This window comes from Chrysoperla carnea, chromosome 2 (assembly GCF_905475395.1).
Source record: "Chrysoperla carnea chromosome 2, inChrCarn1.1, whole genome shotgun sequence".
Classification (NCBI taxonomy): Eukaryota; Metazoa; Arthropoda; class Insecta; order Neuroptera; family Chrysopidae; genus Chrysoperla; species Chrysoperla carnea.
The window spans coordinates 10,335,998-10,358,826 of record NC_058338.1 but is presented as its reverse complement, the minus strand read 5'-3'; the positions used below and the strand labels follow the sequence as shown (position 1 = coordinate 10,358,826).

General features: G+C 29.4%; 2 protein-coding genes and 3 non-coding genes across 6 annotated transcripts in view; all 5 read right to left on the bottom strand.

The window, feature by feature from the left end:
- Nucleotide 1: 1 nt before the first annotated feature.
- On the bottom strand, nucleotides 2-2,805 carry LOC123291479 (nuclear receptor subfamily 2 group E member 1). The gene is made up of 8 exons (XM_044871783.1): nucleotides 2,802-2,805; nucleotides 2,603-2,743; nucleotides 2,290-2,385; nucleotides 2,073-2,222; nucleotides 1,719-1,723; nucleotides 1,250-1,461; nucleotides 293-309; nucleotides 2-225 (listed from the first exon to the last, which is right to left on the bottom strand). Exons 1-8 carry the CDS (start codon nucleotides 2,803-2,805, stop codon nucleotides 2-4), a joined length of 849 nt encoding a protein of 282 aa, XP_044727718.1.
- Trnaa-ugc lies at nucleotides 1,488-1,559 on the bottom strand. The gene has a single exon. It is a non-coding gene; the product is annotated as a tRNA-Ala (tRNA).
- Nucleotides 1,653-1,724, bottom strand: Trnaa-ugc. The gene has a single exon. It is a non-coding gene; the product is annotated as a tRNA-Ala (tRNA).
- Nucleotides 1,819-1,890, bottom strand: Trnaa-ugc. Its single transcript has one exon. It is a non-coding gene; the product is annotated as a tRNA-Ala (tRNA).
- Nucleotides 2,806-5,830: 3,025 nt separating the features above from the next.
- The window catches only part of LOC123291848 (GATA-binding factor A-like), a 63,583-nt gene continuing 46,584 nt past the window's right edge, over nucleotides 5,831-22,829 (bottom strand). Inside the window, exons 2-6 of one of the 2 annotated variants that reach the window (XM_044872278.1) lie at nucleotides 10,726-11,163; nucleotides 9,070-9,242; nucleotides 8,008-8,299; nucleotides 7,246-7,626; nucleotides 5,831-6,870 (exon numbers count right to left, since the gene is read on the bottom strand). In XM_044872278.1, the coding sequence (XP_044728213.1) occupies nucleotides 6,776-6,870; nucleotides 7,246-7,626; nucleotides 8,008-8,299; nucleotides 9,070-9,242; nucleotides 10,726-11,113 (1,329 nt within the window). In that variant the 5' untranslated portion in view covers nucleotides 11,114-11,163 and the 3' untranslated portion in view covers nucleotides 5,831-6,775. The remainder of the gene's footprint in view (nucleotides 6,871-7,245; nucleotides 7,627-8,007; nucleotides 8,300-9,069; nucleotides 9,243-10,725; nucleotides 11,164-22,829) is intronic. The other variant, XM_044872279.1, reaches the window with a different exon arrangement.

Sequence of the window (22,829 nt, the reverse complement as noted above, 5' to 3'; positions counted from 1 at the left end):
TTTATAAAGCAGATATTATTGTTTCAATATTAACATTACCAACAATTGGTTTAAATAGCATTTCATTTAAGTGAACTCGATTGCTTTGTAAAAATAATACGGATATTAGTAATAGTAAACTGTTTAATCTTGTTTTTGAGTATATAAATTTTTGATTGTAATTTAATAAAGTTGTATCTTGAATAGTTTGAAAGTGTTTATCTTCAGTTGGAGTTTCTGCCAATTCTGAAATTAAAAAATATTATTAGTGTAATATTGTTTAATCGTTATTTGATAAACTTATAGAATTTACTTTGTTTCATAATGTGACTAATTCAGCAATAAATCACGAAATAACGGACGAATACCTTCTTGAATAGGGAAAATACTGAACTTTTCTAAACGCCGTAAATGCTTCAAAACAAAGGTTTAAGCGCGGTTACGGAGTCTTTCTTTTGGGTGACACAATACATCTCTGGACTTCGAATGAGAATCGGCCATAGATATAGCGACATAGAGAATGATCAAAAGTCATGGCCATAAAGATTCAAAAACATTTTTTTTTTATATTTCGGTCAAATTTTATCGTATTTGAATGAATTTTTCCTTTCTTATCAGATGCTTACGATGTCACACAGAGAACACACCTTCCAAGTTGCGGATCTCTATGATCAGCGGTTTTGGCTGCTGTGCGTTGATCCGTCAGTTCGTCACTCAGCCAGTCATTCAGGACAAAGCATTTTATGTGTATAATATAGATAGATTGATTGATTTATATACGAACTTTAACAAAACCTTTTAAAAAACGATTTCTGCATGCTATCTCATAGGAACCGTGAATTTTTCCGGGATAAAAATTAGCCTATGTCATTTTCTGACCCCTAAACTACCACGACCTATGCAAAAAATCATGCCGAATTTTTGTTCTATGAAAAATTAAAACAAATTATCACACGTGAACCATTTATTTTACTCGGATATAGCCTATGTGCTATTCAAAACTATAATCTATCTCTGTGCCAAATTTCATCCAGACCCGTTAAGCCGTTCTGGCGTGATTGAGTAACAAACATTCATCCAACCATTCATCCAAACTTTCACGATTATAATCAGATTTTAAATAAAATATGTAAATATCTTACCTCTACGACACAGAATCAATGTTTCCAATAATAAAATTTCAGTAGTGTTTAAATGTAATTTTTGACATATTTCAATCGATTTCCTGATATGTTGATATTGAATATCATGCACTATTACAGCGGAGTACAATATTTCAGAAACGTTTAATGGCCAATATGCTGCATGTAATATAAACAATGCTGGCCAAACATTAGCTAAAATTATATCTTGACGTGTTTTACAAACTCCGTTGAATAGGTGATTTTGTCTGGCCTGTTTAATCGTAATTAATAAAATTTGTGCAGCCAATTCATATTGAATTCCATCTGAAATGCCATGAATGTTTGAAATAAGTTTAAACTATCTTAAAGGAATGTAAAAAAATTTGGAGATGCGGGGGATCGAACCCCGGGCCTTTCACATGCAAAGCGAACGCTCTACCACTGAGCTACATCCCCTTGATATTTCAATTGGTGAAGCTTATTGTTGATCGTTCATCTAAGCAATGTTTGAAATAATTTTAAAATATCTTAAAAGAATGTAAAAATATTTGGAGATGCGGGGGATCGAACCCCGGGCCTTTCACATGCAAAGCGAACGCTCTACCACTGAGCTACATCCCCTTGTTATATCAATTGGTGAAGCTTATTGTTGATCACTCATTTAACGAACGTTTAAAATAATTTAAAAATATCTTAGAAGAAAGTAAAAAGTATTTGGAGATGCGGGGGATCGAACCCCGGGCCTTTCACATGCAAAGCGAACGCTCTACCACTGAGCTACATCCCCTTGATATTAGTCATCACTTCAATGTAATTCCTGATCACTTATATTACGAATTTTTGAAATTTGTTTTGATTTTTCTTTTGCCCGAACTCATTGCTGATTTTACTCGAACTCAATGATGACGAAAAAGATTTGGAAATTGAAATTTTAAATGAATTAGATATAATAAAACTACTAAAACTTACCATTTAAATGTAACTGTTCCGTGGAGTTAGATCCAAGTATATTACTTATTTGACTAAAGTTTGGATTATAAATATCACTGTGATTATAAGTAGCGTTGGAAATTAACGATGTAGTTTTTGTTTTTCTTGGACCTCGTTCTTGTTGAACAGCTTAAACAATTTTTTTTTGAGTTTAATATTAAATGTCCTATTAAATTTTGTAGTTATTTTTGAATACCTGCTGCATTCATTCGTACTTGAAAACATCGTTTTAAACGACAATATGGACACCAATTTCGACGTGCTTTATCAATTATACAATTTCCTTTACCAGCTACGAAATACAGAAAACATGGCTTAATTCTCTTTAGGTATACATTTAAAATTTCGAGAATGTAAAGCTATAAAATGTATTGAAGTGTTGCGACAACCCTCCTAGTTTCTACATGCTAACCAAGGAACTTGGCCTTGGAAATTTAACGAAAAAAATATTGCTTCTTGCTTGGATAAGGGGGGGGGAGTGTAAAATTCATTGAATCTAATTATTTTACCTATACATGTATAAATAATATTTTTTCGAACACTCCGTTTGAAAAAACACGAACAACCATCACAACAATAAATTCCATAATGTTTCCCAAATGATTTATCACCACATACACGACACGGAACTGGAACAGGCAAAGTTCGACCTGCAGATATTCACATTTAAAAATATATTTTTAGAAATATTTTCAATTCATTTCTTACCCATTTATATACAGTTTTGAAAAGAAAATTAATCTAAATTGAAAGATAACGAATAATGAAATGACGATAATCTTAGAAAATTCACAGCTTTTATATGAAAATCATAATCAACGTATTTTCATTTTCTTTCTTTAAAATATTTTGTAATATCATTGTTATTTCAACGCTCGTTAACTTGTAACTGTGAATTATCAAGTTGTTATAGTTAGGGTGCCTCGGATTTTTAACATGTTTTGCAATCAACATTAGTTAAAACTCGCCTAATGTAAATTTTATTTGATTTTGTTGAAAATTTAAAGAAAAACGAGAAAGTTTAAGGATTTATTATTATAGGGGTAGTTGTTGTCGCTTGAACATATTCCTGTAATTTCAACACTTACTTACCTTTGATATTCGATTTTAAGGGATCTCTCTAGTTTTTTTAAAGAAAAAATCATCGCTTTATAGCCTCCACCTCTCTTGATCTCACTTATCCCCCTTCCATAACACTTGAAGGGATTGTTTTACGCAGCTAAAAGACATGCACAGTTTTCAAATTTTTAAATTGTAAAATAGTCATAATTCATTGAGTATTAAAGAAAAGGTAGCCATGAATTGTTTGACATTTACTGTTTTAAATTTTTACAGAAATCTCTAATTTCTGGTTCAAAATGATGATCATTCTGCTCCATCTGTGATCATTATTTTGAACCATAAATTAAAGATTTCTGTAAAAATTTAAAATAGTAAATGCCAGATTAAATTTAATGTTTTTTAAATAATATCTATATCTTCATAATTTATAGCTCATGTGTTATTCTGATGTATGAGCTATATTGCTGTACAATTTCATTAAAAAACATTCGCTAGTTTTTGCGTGAAAGCGTAACAAACAAACAAACAAACATCCTTACTTTCACATTTATAATATATAGGGATAGGGATAGGGATAATATTCAGTTAACAACATTGTAAATTGGTAATTAAAAAGAATTGAAAAAAATACTCAAAAATAGTAGGTGAAAAAAATAGTAGGTTTTAAAGTTTTGTCAACCCTAATAATTTGAAGGGTGGAAAACTTATTGTTTGTACAGTATAAGTACATAGGTATAGCGTATTATTATTTTTTGAAGTGGTCAACGTTTGATCAACGTCGTGTCGTGTTGATCATGTTATGTTTATGATAATAAGTGGTTAGTTTGTATTGTGAACTGATTGACATGGCTGTGTGACCTGTCAACTTTTCACATAACCATTGAAATATAAACATATCATTCTGTTTTTTTACTGTTCTGCCATCAATAAAATCAATTTATTATTTATAGGTAAACGTTTCGTTAAAGGTAACAAAGATTTTGATTTAATAGAGGAGTTTAGTTTTGAACTACAATAGATCGACTGCAAATCGAATCCACCGATGTCCCGCAAACCCTCCATCCTGGTTATATGACCAGTCCAAAACCACTTTAGTTATTTAATTGTAACATTGACATCAGTAACGTTTGATTTTTCTCTGATCTTGGAGCCTTTAATTTTATGAATCTTTTTAATTTTTAATAAACTCCGTTCCATTACTCTCTGACAGGACCTCAATTTTTGATGGTGTTCCCGACTTAATGCTTAAGTCCAACTTTCCGATAACTTTGAACTGACTTATTTTTTCTCTTAAATGCATATTTTTCAAGTAAATTGCAAAAAATTGTGGAAAATCGTCTTGTTTTTTGTGAGTATGAAAATTCTATATTTTATTATATTCTATAGGTACTAAAATTAGCATTGCGGTACCCGAATCTTTCCCCTTGACTTGATGGGAATAATTATTTACTACATGTATAGCCACCGTAAGAGTAAAATTTAACACTTGAATGTCCTTCAAATAAGCTAACAACAGATTATTTACAAGAGTTTAGGGTGAAAATTATAAATTATAATATGGAAAAACTGAATGTAGTTTTTACCAAAATTAATTTCCATGCTATTTAATATTTAACGACTATTTTCTATTAGGTACGTACAATTAAGTTACTCTTGGAAAAATGTAAATATTAGTTTTGTATTCGTTGTGTGTGTAGTCATGGTAGGGACAATAAAATCGATGCCAGCGCTTCCAGTGAAAAATTTTGGCGATAAAGGAGGCTGTTATGACTAATTTGCAATAGGCCTTTTCATCATGTCATAAGCGCAAGTGCAGAGTTTATTTTTTCGTACTGACAGCAATAAGTAGGACTAAGATAGAAGGTATTTGTTATTCATTTTATCACATTGGTTATAAATCATTTAGTACGAAACAAATGTGAATCATGATTTGAAAATGAAAAGCCCTATTCTTTACATGTTAATCTTATAGAAACTGTCAAACTAAAATTATTGAAAAACACTAATTAATTAAACTTAATGGATTCAAAATTGTGAAAATAAGAAATCAAATTTCACAAATATTATTTTCAAATATAAATTATCATAATTATTTATTTAAATTTGTGAGACAATAATATTAAATTTTCAATGTAAGTGATAAATGTAATCCATACAATTATATATGCATCCATACAATTCTATAATTAAAGTAGTGTATCGTTACCATGGAAACGCCTTCAATAAAACTCACACATGGTGCGAATAGCGGTCAGCTAAGTCTGTAAACTCTAACCTTACCTTATTTGTTGGCCTAAGTTGCTGAGTAATCATTAATCAAATACAAGATGATTTTTAAAGGTTTACATCTTTGAGTTGGTATAATAAATTGAATAAGGAAATGACTTAGAGAGAGGGAATTAAATAAATGATTGCAATAATTTTACATTGAAAGTGATTTATTTATTTAAAAATTTGATAAATTGTGATTGTTTTTTTAATAATTATAATAAGATAATTAATTAATAATTAATATTTACAAAAAAAAAAAAAGATCTAAAAAACAGTACATAATAATATTGAAAAAATCAATATATTTTACAATTTTTATTTTAAAGAAAAAATTTGTTTTTCTAATACATGAATTACATTTACAATGATTACTAAAACTAAAATTATTTACAAAAAATGTAGTGTTGAGTATAAAGCCACCGCGTACATCATTTGTACGCTACAAGTTCGTTATTTATAAATTAAAATTCAACCAAAAATGTGTCGTTAGTCATATACCTAACGCGATCAGTTTAATCTTCTCTCTACTGAGGATTACGACTTAACGAGGTACGAGTTATCGAGGTTCCACTGTAATTATATATACAGAGGAATTACTTTAACAGAGTCCAAAATTAGAAAAATTTTGAACGGTAAGCGATACAGAAAATCATTAATAAAAAAAAGAAGATATGAATTAATCAATTTTAAGCCGGTGTTTCATTTAACAAATCCGATTTTCTTGATAGCGCTCCTGCTTGGTTTGTTTTTTGGGCAACGTTAGGACTATGACTGCCAAAATTTTCATTTTGTTGCAAATTATAAAAAAAAAAATGTTTGCTGGCTTTAATTAAAGGTGGAGTAGTTATTTACATGTTTCTTTTTTGTGGGCAATGATTTTACAACGCATGATAATTTATTCTATTTGAAATATATTGTTTAAAATTGTTTATTGTAAAATTGTTTACATGAATAGTACGTAATATAATATTTTAATGGAGATTCGTTTGATCCAATTCAAAGGAGGGAACAAAAGCCATTTAGCTTTTTAAAGAAAGATCCGGGGTTCGATCCCCCGTATTTTCATTTTGTTATATTTACGAAACAAAAGTGCCTTATATTATGTACAATTTAAATTTTGAGAAAGCCAATCAATTCAGTTTTGATCAAGCTGGCTGCGTGAATTTTGTGACTATTTTATGGCTAATTTTTTGATTGATTGTGGCAGATTTTCTTGTTCATTTGTATATTTTGGGCTTTTAGTGACGGAACCGATATTTATATTGCACTTCGATAAAATTGATAAATTTGTTTCTTATGTTCAATTTTGTTCATTTATGTTGAGAAAGAGGGTTCGTTTTTTGTTCAAATTAGGACGACGCCATTAACTTTGCAGCAGCTGTTACATGATGTTGATGATGATAGGCCATTTCAGGGGTCGTAGTTGCACCACCTGCATTTGAACCTGAAACAAAAAGGATCCTTTTAAACGTTTATAAACCAACAGTCTTTTTTTATTTTAATTTGTAGTATTTTTTTTGGCTTCATTAATTTTTGATTTGGCTTTCCAAAATAAATCGTACCCAGAAGGTCTAAGTCGATATGCACCGGGTGCTAAGTCATTTTAGCAAATCATTTTTCTTGTTAAATATGGACAACTTTTGTAATTTTACAGTACCCAACAGAGACGTTCAATGGTCCTAACTTTTTTTTAAAGCTGTATGTCGTTTAAAACTACCCCTATGGAATTTAACGTGCAAAACTACTTTTAATCGCATTGCGTTAGAAATACCTTAAAAACAAGACAATATAATTTAGAAAAAATGGCAAAAAATTTTACCCGTAAATCCAGCAAATACTTGCTGATGATGGTACATCGAATGAGTATACGGTTGTCCTTGTAAACAATTATATTGGGCTGCAGCCGATGATGTTGCTACCGCACTTGGTGAATGATGATGGTGATGGTGATGATGCCCGTGGTGCGCATGTCCGTGTGGCGTTGTGTCATGTGGATGATAAATTGATGGTTCAGTTTTAATATGTGACGTTGTTAAGGGATTTGGTGATAAGAGCGATGTGTGTCCTAAATATGGACGATCTGTATTCACTTTTGATAGCATGGCTAATGTTAACGGTGATTCAGATGACGCATGATGTGACGACGAGGAATTTGGTGTGTTATTGTTATCATTGTGGGATGACGAATGATGCTTTGAATCTGAAATATAAAACAAATGTATTTCAGTAAGATGTGTAGTTGGAATGTATGAGATTTTAACGCTAAGATGTCAGCGCCACGAGTTCCAGCTATGGGGATTTCTCACTTATCCAGGTCCCACTTAATCAAGTTTTACTGTATAAACTTTGCAGTTTGTACTTAAGTCGCGATTTACATTTTTGAAGAATTGCTCATTATAAATAAAAGAAAAAGTGACCCAAATAAAAATAAAAATTTAAATTTTTGTTGTTGAACAATATTGTAAACAACATTTCCGTTGAATATTATATATCTATGTGAGCTAACACCAGTAATTTTTTTTTCTATCGCTAGATAGAATTCTATCTTAGCATTAAAATCTTATAACAGAGAGTCACATACCATTTACAGGCGTTGACGAAGCATCATCTCGATCAGTTCCAACGCTCCCTGTACCATTCGATTGCTGTTGCGTTGAATTACCGCCACTTCCACCGCTCGATGATTTTTTTGGTTTACGTTTACGTGTTTGTATACCATCTTTTCGCATTGCTAATGGTCGATTTACACCATGTAATTTAAAATATAATCCACAGGCATTACAAACAGGTTCACCATCATTATTTCGACGCCATAATGTTGTTGTTCGAGTGCCGCAATTTGTACAGCATAGTCCTAAACGTCTAGTAGCTGTCTAGAACAAAACAATTTTTCTTTGGTTAGAACTATGGGGAAAATCAAAAAGTTTATGAGTTCGATTCAAATCAAATTTCATTATTATTAATCTAATTAGGTATATTACGATCTAAGCTAGAGATTGGCATGGTTTCTATGGGTATTAAGAGAATCTTTCTAGACATTGGCATGGTTTCTTTGGGTATTAAGAGAATGTTTCGGATCAGTGTTGTTTTCATTTTTAAACGTGTTCTTTGGTGAATTTTTTTAACTGGGTCGATTTTGATGATTCTTGAAAGTGTCATTGAAGACATGGCGGTAATAAAAATTCACTATGGCGACCACCAGACGCTATATTGGGAAAAAGAAAAAAAAAGGTAGGTGGAGAACTATATTAATGGGGATATCATTGAATAGCTATTAAATAGACAAATCGATTGATGTAAGATTCTTTTAAATCGATCCCTAGAGCTCCACAAAGGACCTCTTACTTACATACATAGGCTAAAAGTAAAAGTCGACAAATTATACCTAGAGGTCAAACGCGTGAACAAACTTCTCAGAGAACTTGCTCGTATTTATTGTAAAAAAATCTGCATTTATTTTTAATTATTATACTGTAGTTTCGGAACTTAGCGGTAACTTGAAGTTATCAATTCGGTGACTCGCTGATCATGCCTTGGGTTACCAATTTCTGATCATTTTGTTATCTTTATGTAATTTCGAATAGAAATTTTTTTAAAGAGATTTTAAGATTAATGATAGGTAATGTTAAAAATTTACACCAACCAGTCTTTTAGATGGTTTAATCAATGGCCGATTCATACCATTCATTTTATGATATAGACCACATGCATTACATAAATAATGGCCAGTTCCATCACGACGCCATAATGGTGTGGATATTGCACCACAATTAACACATTCACGACCTTCACCAAATTGAAATTCCATTGCACTATCTGTAAAAAAACAAAAACAAAATATTAATTTTTAAGTTAACGACATCTTTTTCAATTCTTTATAAATCTGTTTTGTTTTGTTTTAGTTTTTTTTTAGATAGTGAACAACATTATAAAAAAATGCGTAAAATTTTGATAACAATAATAGTAAAAAAGAAAAAAAAAGGAAGAAATGGAATTTTTTACTAAAACGATAAGAAATTGTTAAGTTGTTTTTACGATAAGAAATTAATTGAAAAAAAAAAAATTGTTCCCCAGAGTTGTTGTTCGAAAATATGAGACTGTTAACCTTTTCGCTCAATTTTTCACAGGTATTATGGAGATTCCTACAAAGTTAATGTATTACCACCGGCAGTCATTGTCTGGCATTAAGGATGTTCCCAAAAAAAAAATGAGTGTATAAAAATATCTGAGACTAATGTTTCTCATTTTGAGGGTGGATTCTGGTAATCTTGGGGAAAATAGACAAAAATTAAAGTAAAATTTTGAATATATGGAATTTTATGGAAAAACTAGGGCCGCTTGTTATAATTTTCTTCATAGGAAAACATTTGTCATGCTTTTAATTAACGAATATTAGTTTTCCAAATTAATCTTAAGAAAATTAGCTTTGTTACATAATAAAACATACCTTTAAAAACACTCAATATGGGATTTGATTTAATTTAACACCGTAAGGGATATTAAAAAATTTACCTGCTTATAAAAGGCATTAATGAGAATCCAAATACACGTTTAGGATGATCCGGAGAAAACATGTTTTTTTGAGAGCGTCCTTAAGTAATATTTTATCATTTATTTTGCACTTATCATTATCATTGCTTAAGGTAGTCAATCCGCTAACTTAGTATTAAGCTAGCTGACCTGCCCGATTTTTAAGAAAAGGATGAAGGAGATAATTTCAGTATTTCCCAATATAGACAAGATCTGTGTGTACGCCAAAATCCAAGATGCAACGCTTTTTTATTTTTTATTTTTACAATAATTTATTTAAATAATTTGATTGTACTAATGGTTATCCATCTTTTAATAAATAATATCTGGCTTTAATATTTCGATTGAAGTTTGACTTATTATCTCATTATTCATCTTAAGTGCATCAAAACAGTATTATTTAAAAGCTAAAAGTAGTTTTTACTCATTTATTTAACTAATATTTTATAAATTGAACATTTTTAAATATATTATTCAGACTAATTGATGGAGATCTGTTTCAATGAAATTATGTATCATGAAAGAAGTATATTTTAAGGTAACATTCACCTCTAGACACTCTAAAATTAAGTGATTTTAACACGTTAGCCCTCGCGTCATCCGTTCGATAGTCTTTAAACTCGTGAAGTGAGATTTGTAAATTTATATTTAAAAAGGTATAACGACATCTATGAATATTGAACGAGACTATTATCAAAGTTATGATCCAATACATGTCACCTATGAATACTAAGAAAAAATGTATATGATAATGAAAATGTTTACGTACCGTAAGGTGAATTTCTTTGAAATCCACTGGCATCATACGCTGCACGACCCCAAGATGACATCATCATTGCATTTTGTGCATAAAATTGACTGGTTAACGCTGATGGTGAGGCTCCTGCACCACCGGTTGCAGTAGTTAATGCATGATGTCCAGCCGCTGTTGGTACATACGCATCTGGTGTTGCCCATGCTGCAGCCGCTGTTTGTGGTGTCGTACCACTAAAATGATGGGCGTGTGGATGTTGTGGATGATGTCCGGAATATTGTGATAGGGTGGCACGTGTTGATGGTACATAGACGGGAGTTTGTTGTTGATGATGATGTTGATATGAGTTTGTCGTACTTCCAGCCATATCGTAATTATTTGCGGTGCCATTTGTATGGAACATTGTATGGATGACTTTATCGGCGCATACGAATGTTTGTTACCGTAACGAACCTGTAACAAGATTTTTTTTTTGGATTATTTAAAATTTCGATTTTGCTTACTAAATTAATTTGTAGGAGTACAATAAGAGATAAAAGAACTAACAGCAGGGCCATAACGAGGGTGCAAAGCACCGGGGGCAAGTATTAAGGTTATGCCTCCTATATATCGGGATCGACTCTAATGATTTTGATGAAAATTCGTATACTGATAGTATTTAACATGAGAGTAAAGGCAAAATGGGGGAGAGTTGCCATAATCGTGTCATTTTACCTTAAAGAGTCTGTACATTTAATTGATAAACATTTTAAATTTATTCAAATAGTAGAGTATCAAATTATAGTATTGATTTCTCTCTTCGTTTCCAATTTTGATAAACCAAGTATGTAATCCTACTAATTTTGCTCTATCACATCCAAATTTTATACAATTTTGATAAACCAAGTATGTAATCCTACTAATTTTGGGTCATACTTTTCAAATTTGTGATCAAAATTAACCTGGCTCTAATAGGTTTCAAGAATGTAGAGTCCTGGTCCCGGAATTATGCATATAAGTGATAGCTAGCAAAAAATTGACATCACAGCTGAAAAGCATGACCCAAAATTAGTGGGTTTCAAAAAAAATTCCAATAAGATCGGATCAAATTTGCCTGTGTTATCAAAAAAACGAATTTTTTAACTTGATGACGTCATCAGAATCCAAAAAATTTAATTTTGCTCTATCACATTCAAATTTTATCCAATTTTGATAAACTAAGTATGCAATCCTACTAAATTTGGGTCATACTTTTCATATTTGTGATCAAAATTAACATGGCCCTAACAGGTTTCAAGAATGTGGAGTCCTGGTTCCGGAATTATGCATATAAGTGATAGCTAGCAAAAAATTGACATCACAGCTGAAAAGCATGACCCAAAATTAGTGGGTTTCAAAAAAAATTCCAATAAGATCGGATCAAATTTGCCTGTGTTATCAAAAAAATCGAATTTTTTAACTTGATGACGTCATCAGAATCCAAAAAATTTAATTTTGCTCTATCACATTCAAATTTTATCCAATTTTGATAAACCAAGTATGCAATCCTACTAAATTTGCCTCATAATTTTCAAATTTGTGATCAAAATTAACCTAGCTCTAATAGATTTCCAGAATAAGGAGTCCTGGTCCCGGAATGAAGCACATTAGTGATAGCTAGCGAAAAATTAACATCGCAGCTGAAATGCTTGACCCAAAATTAATGAGTTTCAAAAAAAATTCCAATAAGATCGGATCAAATTTGCTTGTGTTATCAAAAAAATTGAATTTTTAACTTAATGACGTCATCAGAATTAAGCACTATTAAGTCGATTTATCGAGTTACAAGCATATATGAACTTAAAAAAGGACACCCTGTATAAATAATTAACATAGAAATAATAATACCGCACACGATATAGATAATGTTAAAATATCTTGCAATTAACAATTATTTCAATAAAATTGTTATTTTAAGTAGTTTATTATATTATTTATATTTGTGAATCTAATTATTTACGTTGTTACATTGATAACAATAAAAAATTACTAACCATGTTAACTAAAATGTTTAGTTAAAGGTTTTTTTTTAATGATAACTTTTTTTACCACAATCAATTTACCTTCAGATAAATGTGCGGGTTATATACAGAGGTGTATGGACTTAACAATTGTGATGTATCTACGATGTTAGCTTTTCAATTATGAATTATCATTTGAACTTTTGATAGACATTAAGAAAAAATTTAGACATTCAGAAAAAATCTACCTGCTTGCGAAGATTAGATAAAAAAATGAAATGTTGGAGACAGTAATTTACTTAGAATTTCTGCATCAACCTAATCTGGATTTTTTCGAGTTTTTACCTGTTTGTTTTGTAATTTTTCAGCTCATAATTAAGTTTTGAAAGAAAATCGTTCGTACTATTCGATTTCCCTGAACTATACAAGCTGTTAAAATTTTTCAGAAAAATTCGTTTTTCCCAAAATTGACGTTATAAACCTATAGTGCTAATATTTGTCACCCTTTTCTATGATCATAAGTTACATCTTTTTTAAGGATTTCATATTGTTTTTTCAGAACTCAATTCCATCATTTTTCGGAAAGTTATCAGGAAATTGTGAAGCCGACGAGCTTGCCAGAAATGGCACAATGCTGCCGGGCACAATCATCAATAAATACCCGGGAGTTCCATTTGCGAACTGCAAGTTACTCCTGAAAGAGCATATCCTGAAAAAGGCCAAGATGGAGGGAAGAACGTACTTGTGGTATTACAAGACAGATATGGTCTGAGTACAATCGCAGGCGTTCCGAGGCTCTCATATCACTTCCATTTATAAAGATAAAGTGAATTGGCGTTTTGAATTCGCAAAATTTGTTTGGACGAGATATAATGTATTATTTAAAATAATTATACATATAATATTTTAAAAAGAAATAACTTTTATGAAAAATAAAATTAAATTTTGATAATAATTTACAAAAAAAATTATGATAATGATAATGGTAAGCGGGCGGACCTGGATATTTTTGTGATTATAATATTATTTATCATCACAGTTAAAAGTTTTAAAAATAAAATAATAATTTTATCAACATGACTTCTAAACATAATTATTACTATATTTTTGTATTGTAAAACTATAGTAATATAGTACGGGGCCTCCATTTGTTTTAAATATATATTAACTTACATGTACATATTGTTTTTATTTCTGTTATCGCTTATATACGGGACACAACTGATAAGGATATAATAGTGATAACAATTAAATGCATGTGTTTTATAAAAATACATGATAAAACCATTTAACGATAATATATAAAATTTAGAAAAAAAAAATACTACTTATTTATTTACTTATTTATTTTTAGTTTTAGAATAAAATAATTAAAGATAAATAAATAAATTTAATTGAAATTACATTAAGTAATTAATTAATTAGTGATCTCAATTAAATAATAATTAATGATGTACTTTATACAAGGAATTCTAAAACTATTGGATAAGTTATTTTTATTGAGCATTGATTTGAGAGAAAATTTCATTAATTAATTAAAACCTTGATGCTGTTTATTAAAAATAAATTTGTTTTGTGGCTTTTGTTTTGAAATGTCTTTTCTAACTTCTAATTCAAATGTAAAAAAATTCATGACGTAATATCTGGAAAAATGAATCATCATTTCATTAAGAGTAAGTAATCTCCGAAAATTGCAAAAAAGCCAAAAAAGAAAGACCTTCTTTTCAAGCATCAATAAATCACACGTTATAATAGAGTTGTGGAAATTCCAATAAAATATAACAACATTTTATCGATCAAAAAAAATAATTTACATCTAATAATAATTTGTAAAAACAGTCATGACACTCAAGATATACTCGCAATGTTTTACAAGAGCTTTCGAAATATTTCGTTACATTAAAACGCAAGAGCTTTAACCTTTTTTCTCTAGATTTTAAGGCAGAAAATATTTTTTTTTTATTGAAGTTAATCTTGCGCGTTCTTTATTTTTCGATGTATTGTATGGCTAAATTACTGAGTCTACTTTGTTTCATTGAGCTACACAAAAAGTTATTGATGAACTTTAATTTAGAGAAAATCCGTTCAGCTTTCACGGTAGTGACAGAGATACCAGGGAATATCAGAAGTGCTGAGTACACATCCGGATAACTGGACGACAATAACGAATTCTGAATGATCAAAAAGGCATACACAATTCATAAAAAAAATTGATAAGTCTGTAAAAGATAACTTTAAAATTAGTTCTAATTAAATTTTACTGCTAAAACGTAATAAATTTTTGAAACGGTTTGCGGTCGTATAATTCCTAATAATATGTAATTTGTAAAGAATTATAATTATTAGAATTTCATTTAACAAGAGTGATTTATTCTAAAGAAAGGATTCAACAAATTGTTATAATAGTTCAGTAATTCGTATAATACCTACTTAGTTGTTGATATACGTTTTTTTTCATGTCCACACGAGATCATCCTTATTTCTTTATCAAATTCCATGATGAACCCATCATTTTAAAGCTTATCGTTTTGACTAATTAGGAAAATTAGACTCATTGTCTAATGTGAAAAAATAGGTTAGATAATTAATGTTAAGATATACTTTTGTTCATTATGTAATTTTTATATCTTTTCTGTAATAAAATTGCCTATAAATTAATTAAAAGTAAATTACTATTGATATTTATTGAATCCCGCACTGTAGAATTCTCCCCGAATCGAGCTAGCTACTTAGCTAAAAAAATCTATATAAGCTGCTTGGAGTTTATAGTGTGAAATATTCATTGCTGCATTTCAGTAAGTAATACTGAAATTATTTATTACAAGTGAAAACAAACAATTGACTGAGTTAATTGTAGAAATACCATGCATAGTCAGTGTTGATTTCTTTATCACATTACACATACAAACATGTGACACATACATAACTGATAATCAAGTATAGTACATATTATAAAATTTCCGCCTAATTGGCGTCCTCACGGGTAAACAGTGAAGTTTACGAAAAAATGTTTCAAACAAAAGTTGTTTAATTTTTGATAAGGAAGATTTTTTATATTTAAACTTTTGTTCTATCTCTAACGGTTTACAAGATGGATCCTACGGACCCAAGACCCAATTGACCTATGATGCTCATTTACGAACTTGACCTCACTTTTTACGTCCTGAGTACGCTGTAAAAATTTCATCTCGATATCTTCTTTCGTTTTTGAGTTATCGTGTCCACAGACGGACGGACAACCGGAAATGGACTAATTAGGTGATTTCATGAACACCTATGACAAAATTTTTTTCGTAGCATTATTATTTTTAAGCGTTACAAACTTGGGACTAAACTTAATATATTATGTATATTTCATATATACATGGTATAACAAGCGTCGTGATCGGGTCATACAGAGTATTAGATCAAGTAGGTAATTGAAGTAAATATAATTTAATGTAATATAATATAAAAATCGTAGGACATCAACCTTAAATATATAGTTCGAGGTATGATATAGATTGGTAACATCTCTTTTCCATTAAATATATTTCAAAAAGACACATCACATGCTATATGTATTATATTATTTTATACACTATATCACATTAAAACCTGTTGTTAGATCTGAACCAGTGTATTAATGTGGCTGCCATGGCGCGGTTTTTTTATACTTTATTATGTTTATTACAATCGATCCTAGCTATATTTATTATAAAGCTGCAATTTATACTTTCAAGGTAAACTTAACAAAAATAATGTATTGATTATTATCTTATATATATATATTATATTATTTTTGCTAGCCTGTTTTTTCCCGAGTACGCGAGGTCTTCCTTATACCTATAATAATCAAATTCCATAATTTATCGTGCTAGCTAATGATAAAAAATAGATTTGCGGTCCAAAAACGAAAACAGGGGCTAGAGAAATAATATTAAGATTTAATTTTGTTCATTATGTAATTTGTAGATCATATCTGTAGTAAAATTGCCTATAAGTAAAAAGATAGTAAATTACTATTGATATCTTTTTACTGCAAACTTATTATTTATTTAAAAAATGATAATCTTGGTTATAATCCTTTTTTAATAGTGATAAATTGACATCGTCTCTTTATAAGATAAAAAAAGTTAATTCAATATGATGATTTATTTCAAAGCGATTATGGTTTGAGTATTCCAATTAATAAAACTGAATCTCAATGTTTAGCTCATAAAAGAATATTTCATATTAACAACATTCCAAATTTAATAGCTAATAATAAATGCTTATATATTAGCAATCCAAAGATTTTTTTAATTATATTTAATATATCCATAATTATGGCATTACATGTAGTAAACATTATGATCTTTTAAAATTTTATTTATAACAAATTATTAACATTTTTTCAATTTTAGTTCTCAATTTTATAGTTTTTTTATGATATCTAAAGTAAATTTTTAATGTTTAGTATCGTTTAAAATAGCAGTAAGGTCCTGGTGTTTTTTAAACAATATTATTACCATATTTTTGGATTAAAAAATATGAATATTCCAAAATACATAGTTCTATTAATGGCAATAATGCAGAATTAAGTTTATAGGTTTCTCGACATTTCAAATTGCGTTAAAATAACTGGAAATAAGTAAGGATCATTTTAATGTTTACAAAGGAGATCATTTTGCCCATAACGACATATTTGAATATCGTCATAAAAACTGACCTTAAAATTTATTATATGTCTATCAAAATGTGTTATAATATAATTGAAAGTCAACAAAAGCCATGAGAAAAACAACCAGCCGGTGAAAACTCACACAAAAAGAGAAATACGTTGAAATTTGTTTAACCGTAGATCATAAGCAGTAAAATTAATATTTTTGCTACGAAACACAAAATAGATTATACGATAAATGTACTAGATGGCTTTAGTGGTTCACTTAAGACAACGAGGATCCTTTTACCCTGAAGGACTATTATAGAGCATTTTCCCGTACTATAGCTACAGTTTTCAATTGTGGGTCCTGAAGGGGGTATATTTTAACAAAATGCATAATACATCCCACAGAAATGCTCATCTTGATTTGAATAATATTTTTCAATGAATTTTTTATGAGGTATTGACTTCTCAACAGCTAATAAAATTAGACATTTTACTAATTGTTTTCCGTTGTATTTTTATTTTGAAAATATATCAAGGAAAACAATAAAATAACATCAAATAGAAAAAGATACATATAATACTTTAAATATGTTATCAATCATTTATCGCAAAAATATTCAAACATTTATGATATCAGTTATAGTTACTTGTTATGTTTATATTTATGTGTAATGTATGGTTGGTGTACAGTTAGTCATCATTTTTATCACTAACAAATTACTAACCAACAGATAGATAATAATTAACTAAATATTATCAACAGTCAAATAACGCAACATAAAATACAAGACTAATGATAAGTCGTCATGCGTGAATTTTCACCAGCATTCCGTATAAAAATATCAATGAAATAAACGGTCAACACAATAATTTTATTTTGAAATATTGAATGAAAATTTAAGATTTGAAGGTGCTAACTCCAGGTAGAAAAAGCTGAAGCTATCAATTTAACAAATGTGCAATGAAGTCGATTTCATTGGGATCGTTGTTATTTATATTTGATGAAAATCTGTATAATATATAAATTAATAACTTTTTTTTATAGAAATTAATAACTTTTTTTTATAGTAGATCTTCATATTGGTGGAAGCGCAAGGCAATATATTCAATATATTGTATTTTCAACCTATCCTAATTTTCTTCCAGCCAGTGCACAATTTACTTCTCCCAAACGAAACGACCTCCTAAACAAAGTTTAAAAAAATTTATTTGGTTAAATATCTACTCGAAGCGATGCGGAGGCTAGTTCGAACGTGCTAAATCCATAGTTATCTATAAATATATAGGAGACTTTCTATAGATATAGATAGTCACTCATCACGATATCTCTGGAACTATAAGACCTAGAGACTTGAAATTTGGCAGGAATATTCCTTTTGCCAAGTAGAGGTCAGTTAAGAACGGATTTTACGAAATTCCACCCACAAGAAGGGGTTGCGGGGGTGTTCATGAATAAAAAATTCATATTTTTCAATTATGGCTTTTAATAGTTCAAAACTTGGTCAGAATGTTTTAAATTACATTTAGAAATTTTTTTAACCTTCGGAGGGTAGAAAGGTGTAGCGAGAAAGTGGGAAGGAAATGTTATCAAAACTGTTATCCAACGCAAGGAAATGTGGAGGGAGGGGCGCAAGTGGGGATGTTGCCCAGCAAAGCGGGTAGTTCCCAGCTAGTACAATATATGACTACAACACATTGTTTGAATATCGAGATTTTAAAATATAAAAGTAATCAATTTATGAAATTAAATATTTATTAAAAAAGAAAACAATAATAGAGCATAGCTTTAAAAAAAATATTTTTTAACTTTTTTTTTTCGCGGAACAATAAAAAAACAAGCAGTCGAACACGGAATCTCCCCTTTTTTGAAATTTATTAAAAATAAATGTATTGCAATTAGAAAATGTATGGTAATTGTCTGTGTGTGATTATGTTACGGTTACATAACTTTATACCCTGTTTTATATGATATATGAAATATATATCAAGGTATACTAATTTTAGTCTCAAATTTGTATAGATTAGAAATAATGATGCTATTAACAAAATTTTGATTATTGGTATTCATAAAATTACCTAATTAGTTCATTTCCATTTGTCCGTTCGTGAGCCTATCTGTGAACACGATAACAAGAAAAACGAAAATAAATCAGCTCGTGGTTTTGTAAAAGTTTTTCTAAAAATGAAAATTATATAACATACCTTCGAAAATTTACGAAAACCAAAACAAATGGCGACAGCAAGGCCGCTATAAGTACTGACATTTAACACTTTCTATACATACAGGGTATTTCAACAATTAATACAGTTAATTGTTTGTTTTCACTTGTTGTTTATTTATGTTAAAAGCATACTTACGTGTAACTTGTAAGTACATTGACATCTTATCACTTTTTTTTATAATTACATTTGATCATAATATAAGTAAATTAATTGATACTAACAACACACGTTCGTTATTATTGTACCTATCTTCGGTACTAATTAGCTTTCATTATTTTTAAATATTAGTCCAGGCAAATTAAGAATTTGGTTCCTTAAATTATGAAATGGGCAGTTTGTGTACGTAGAGTTAGGTAGCAGACCGTGGGACAGAAAGTGTACTTTGTAAAATGATTATTACATACTTGAAACTTTGTGAATGGCTTCATTTTGGTGAGTCTAACACCAAACTTCTCTCAACGATTTTTTTCGAAAAGGCTATGTTCTCAAATAAGCACGATAAGTCAGATTTAAGCAATCGGTCTGAAAAAAAACGCTGCAGATAATTTGTCGGACACTATGATCACTTGATAACATTAATAATTATTAAACAAGAAATATTTTGTTCGACACAAAAATACTGCTCCAATGAGCTTGTCTACCATCTCGAACATGCGTACTCTAATATTTTTGCCTTTCAATATATACAGAGTTCATTTTTGTTGAATTGTTTAATAATTAATTATTAATGTTATCAAGTTATTGTGTCCGACAATTATATTCAGATTTAATTTTGTTCATTGCGTAATTTGTTTATCATATCTGCAATAAAATTGCCTACTGTTGATATTTATCACTATTTTTAAGCCACGGGTACTGCACTGCGGAATTCCGTACAAATAAATCTAGTGTATTTGCTTTTCTAATTTAAGTTGGTTTCTGGTTTTAGAAATACGCGTAATATTGAAAATGAATCTTATTATTTAAGGTAGAAGAATTATTTTCATGATTCTCATCAGTCTGTAATATTGAAATGTAAAAAGAATTCGAAGAAACATTTGTTACATTCAAAGCATGTAGTTGTATGAAGCAATGTGATGTAATATTGTATGTCGTCATAATGAGAGGGTGAGTTATTACACTGCAGACTTAGACAACGGTGTCGAATAGATGATAAATTATTATTTATTTATTTTTAGAGTTAAATGCCCATATTTTTATTATAACTTACACACTAATACAACTGTAAAACATTCTTTCAAAACAAACTTAATTATTATTCATTAATAAGCATGCATACCTTTATAATGTACAGTATGTTCCAGGGAAGTTCTTCGACACCCATTAAAGAAAACTGTTCGTATCAAAGTTATCTTGACTTTAAAGGTTAATTAAAGGTATACTCCTTTTCGTCAGTGGTTAGTAATAGAAGAAAGCACGAATTGAATGAAATAATTTGTTTATAATTGAAAATGTCTTGGACTTTTTTAACTCTAATTTAGAACCAAAAAATAAATTGTTTTAGTGGATTTTTACAAAAAAAATAACGAAATATTTGTGTTTTTACAAGAAACAATTTTCTAGTTTAAAGTTTTCTATTTCTAATCTGTAACGAAAATACTCATTTTATTGGTCTATAGTTAAAATTTTAACTAATGCATTCATCTTTAATACAATTTTAAATATATTTTTAGACTCCTAAACTTCAATAAAACGGAACACGATAATCTTGGAGTAGATTTCAATCGTTTGGTGTTATTATTCAGATCTCTAGAATGAATTCAATAAAATTTTTTCTTGCGTTTCGAGATCTTTAAAATAAAATGCGAAATTTTTTTCTTTTTGTAGTTTTTCTCTAATGTATAGTTTCTCAGTTACACTGCGTGAATTCTTTTCATTATTTTACTATCCCACCAAAAACATAAATGTCGTAGTTGTCTGAATGCTAATCAACTCCAACCCAAAATGTAGGTCAACCTAAAAAAATTGTGAAATAACGTAGAAAGAAAATTGTTTATTCAGTAAGTTTTCCGTAAGGAAGCAATTAAGTATTACGTTAGCAAATTTTCGATGAATTTGGACCTTTTCCTCCTTTCCTCAAATGATTAGACGTAAGAATTTTGCTAAAACTTTTATCAAACATCAAAATTTAAAAAAAATTCAAACTATTTTTAAGGTTTAAGTAAGCAGCTTCGTAATAAAGGTCAAATTTCTTTGACTAAAGTACGAAAATGATTGGTATAAATTTCTTGTGTAAGTTTCTCCTTAGTACGTATTTATTTAATATTTAAGTTTTCGGAGTAATAGTAAAAACGACCCAAAAATCGAATACTAATAGTTCGTACAAACGAATTTACTTCATTGAAATTAATTTTAACCCAAAAATTCTTATCTCATGTACTCATTTTTTAACAGTTATTCAAGAATGATTCTAATTCATGCATCATTTAATTTTAAAGGGGTTAATAAATAATGCGGCTTACTTTATGTAGGTCTGCTACAAAAACAAAAATAAAACAGAAGTCACTTGTTAAAAAACAAATGTTTGAGGTATGTGAGTATGATTTTTTTTTACATAACAAGTACCACAAAACTGTAACTCAATGATTAGAGTTTTAGAAATGTGAGAGCGGCATCAACACGGCACGTGTTTGAAAATAAATATGTAAAATATATCCAAAAACTACTTTATTTTCTTTAAGGTATCTCTCATATTCAAACTAAATATCTCATCTTTTATAAAACCCAAATAGTTCTTATCTTATCTTTTTTTTTTTTGTATTTTTTTTTTAAAACATAAGACCGTATTTAATTTAAGTATATATAGTTTTATATTTAAGGCGGTTTGTTATTAATATTGATAGGTAAGGTATATTGCGGTTAAATTTACTGTTTATAAACCGCAGAAATAATTTAATTTATAGTATTTAATTTTCTATGAAATAGTTGAGATATCTAGTTTGTGCAAGCTGTCAGTTTCAAAAACGTTGGAAAATTACCCTTCCATGGGATAGAACCAAAATTATGAAGAAACAAAATTGACTTAGAGAGACACCCGTTACATTTTTGTATAGTAATTGTTTGAGTCTGTCAAATTTCTCCTTTTCTTTAGGGACCATGATTTTTGGTCCCCCTTGGTCTTCCTAAAAAAGCGATAACTTGCAAGCGAAGCGAATCTCAGAGGGTAAAAACCGAAGTCAGATGGTAGAATTTCTTGACTTATCCTTTAGTTCTCTATTTAGTGAACTTTAATCTGAAAACTTTAGTTTGCCATATTGTAAAGGCTAGGCTTTCAAGTTCTCTTTAAG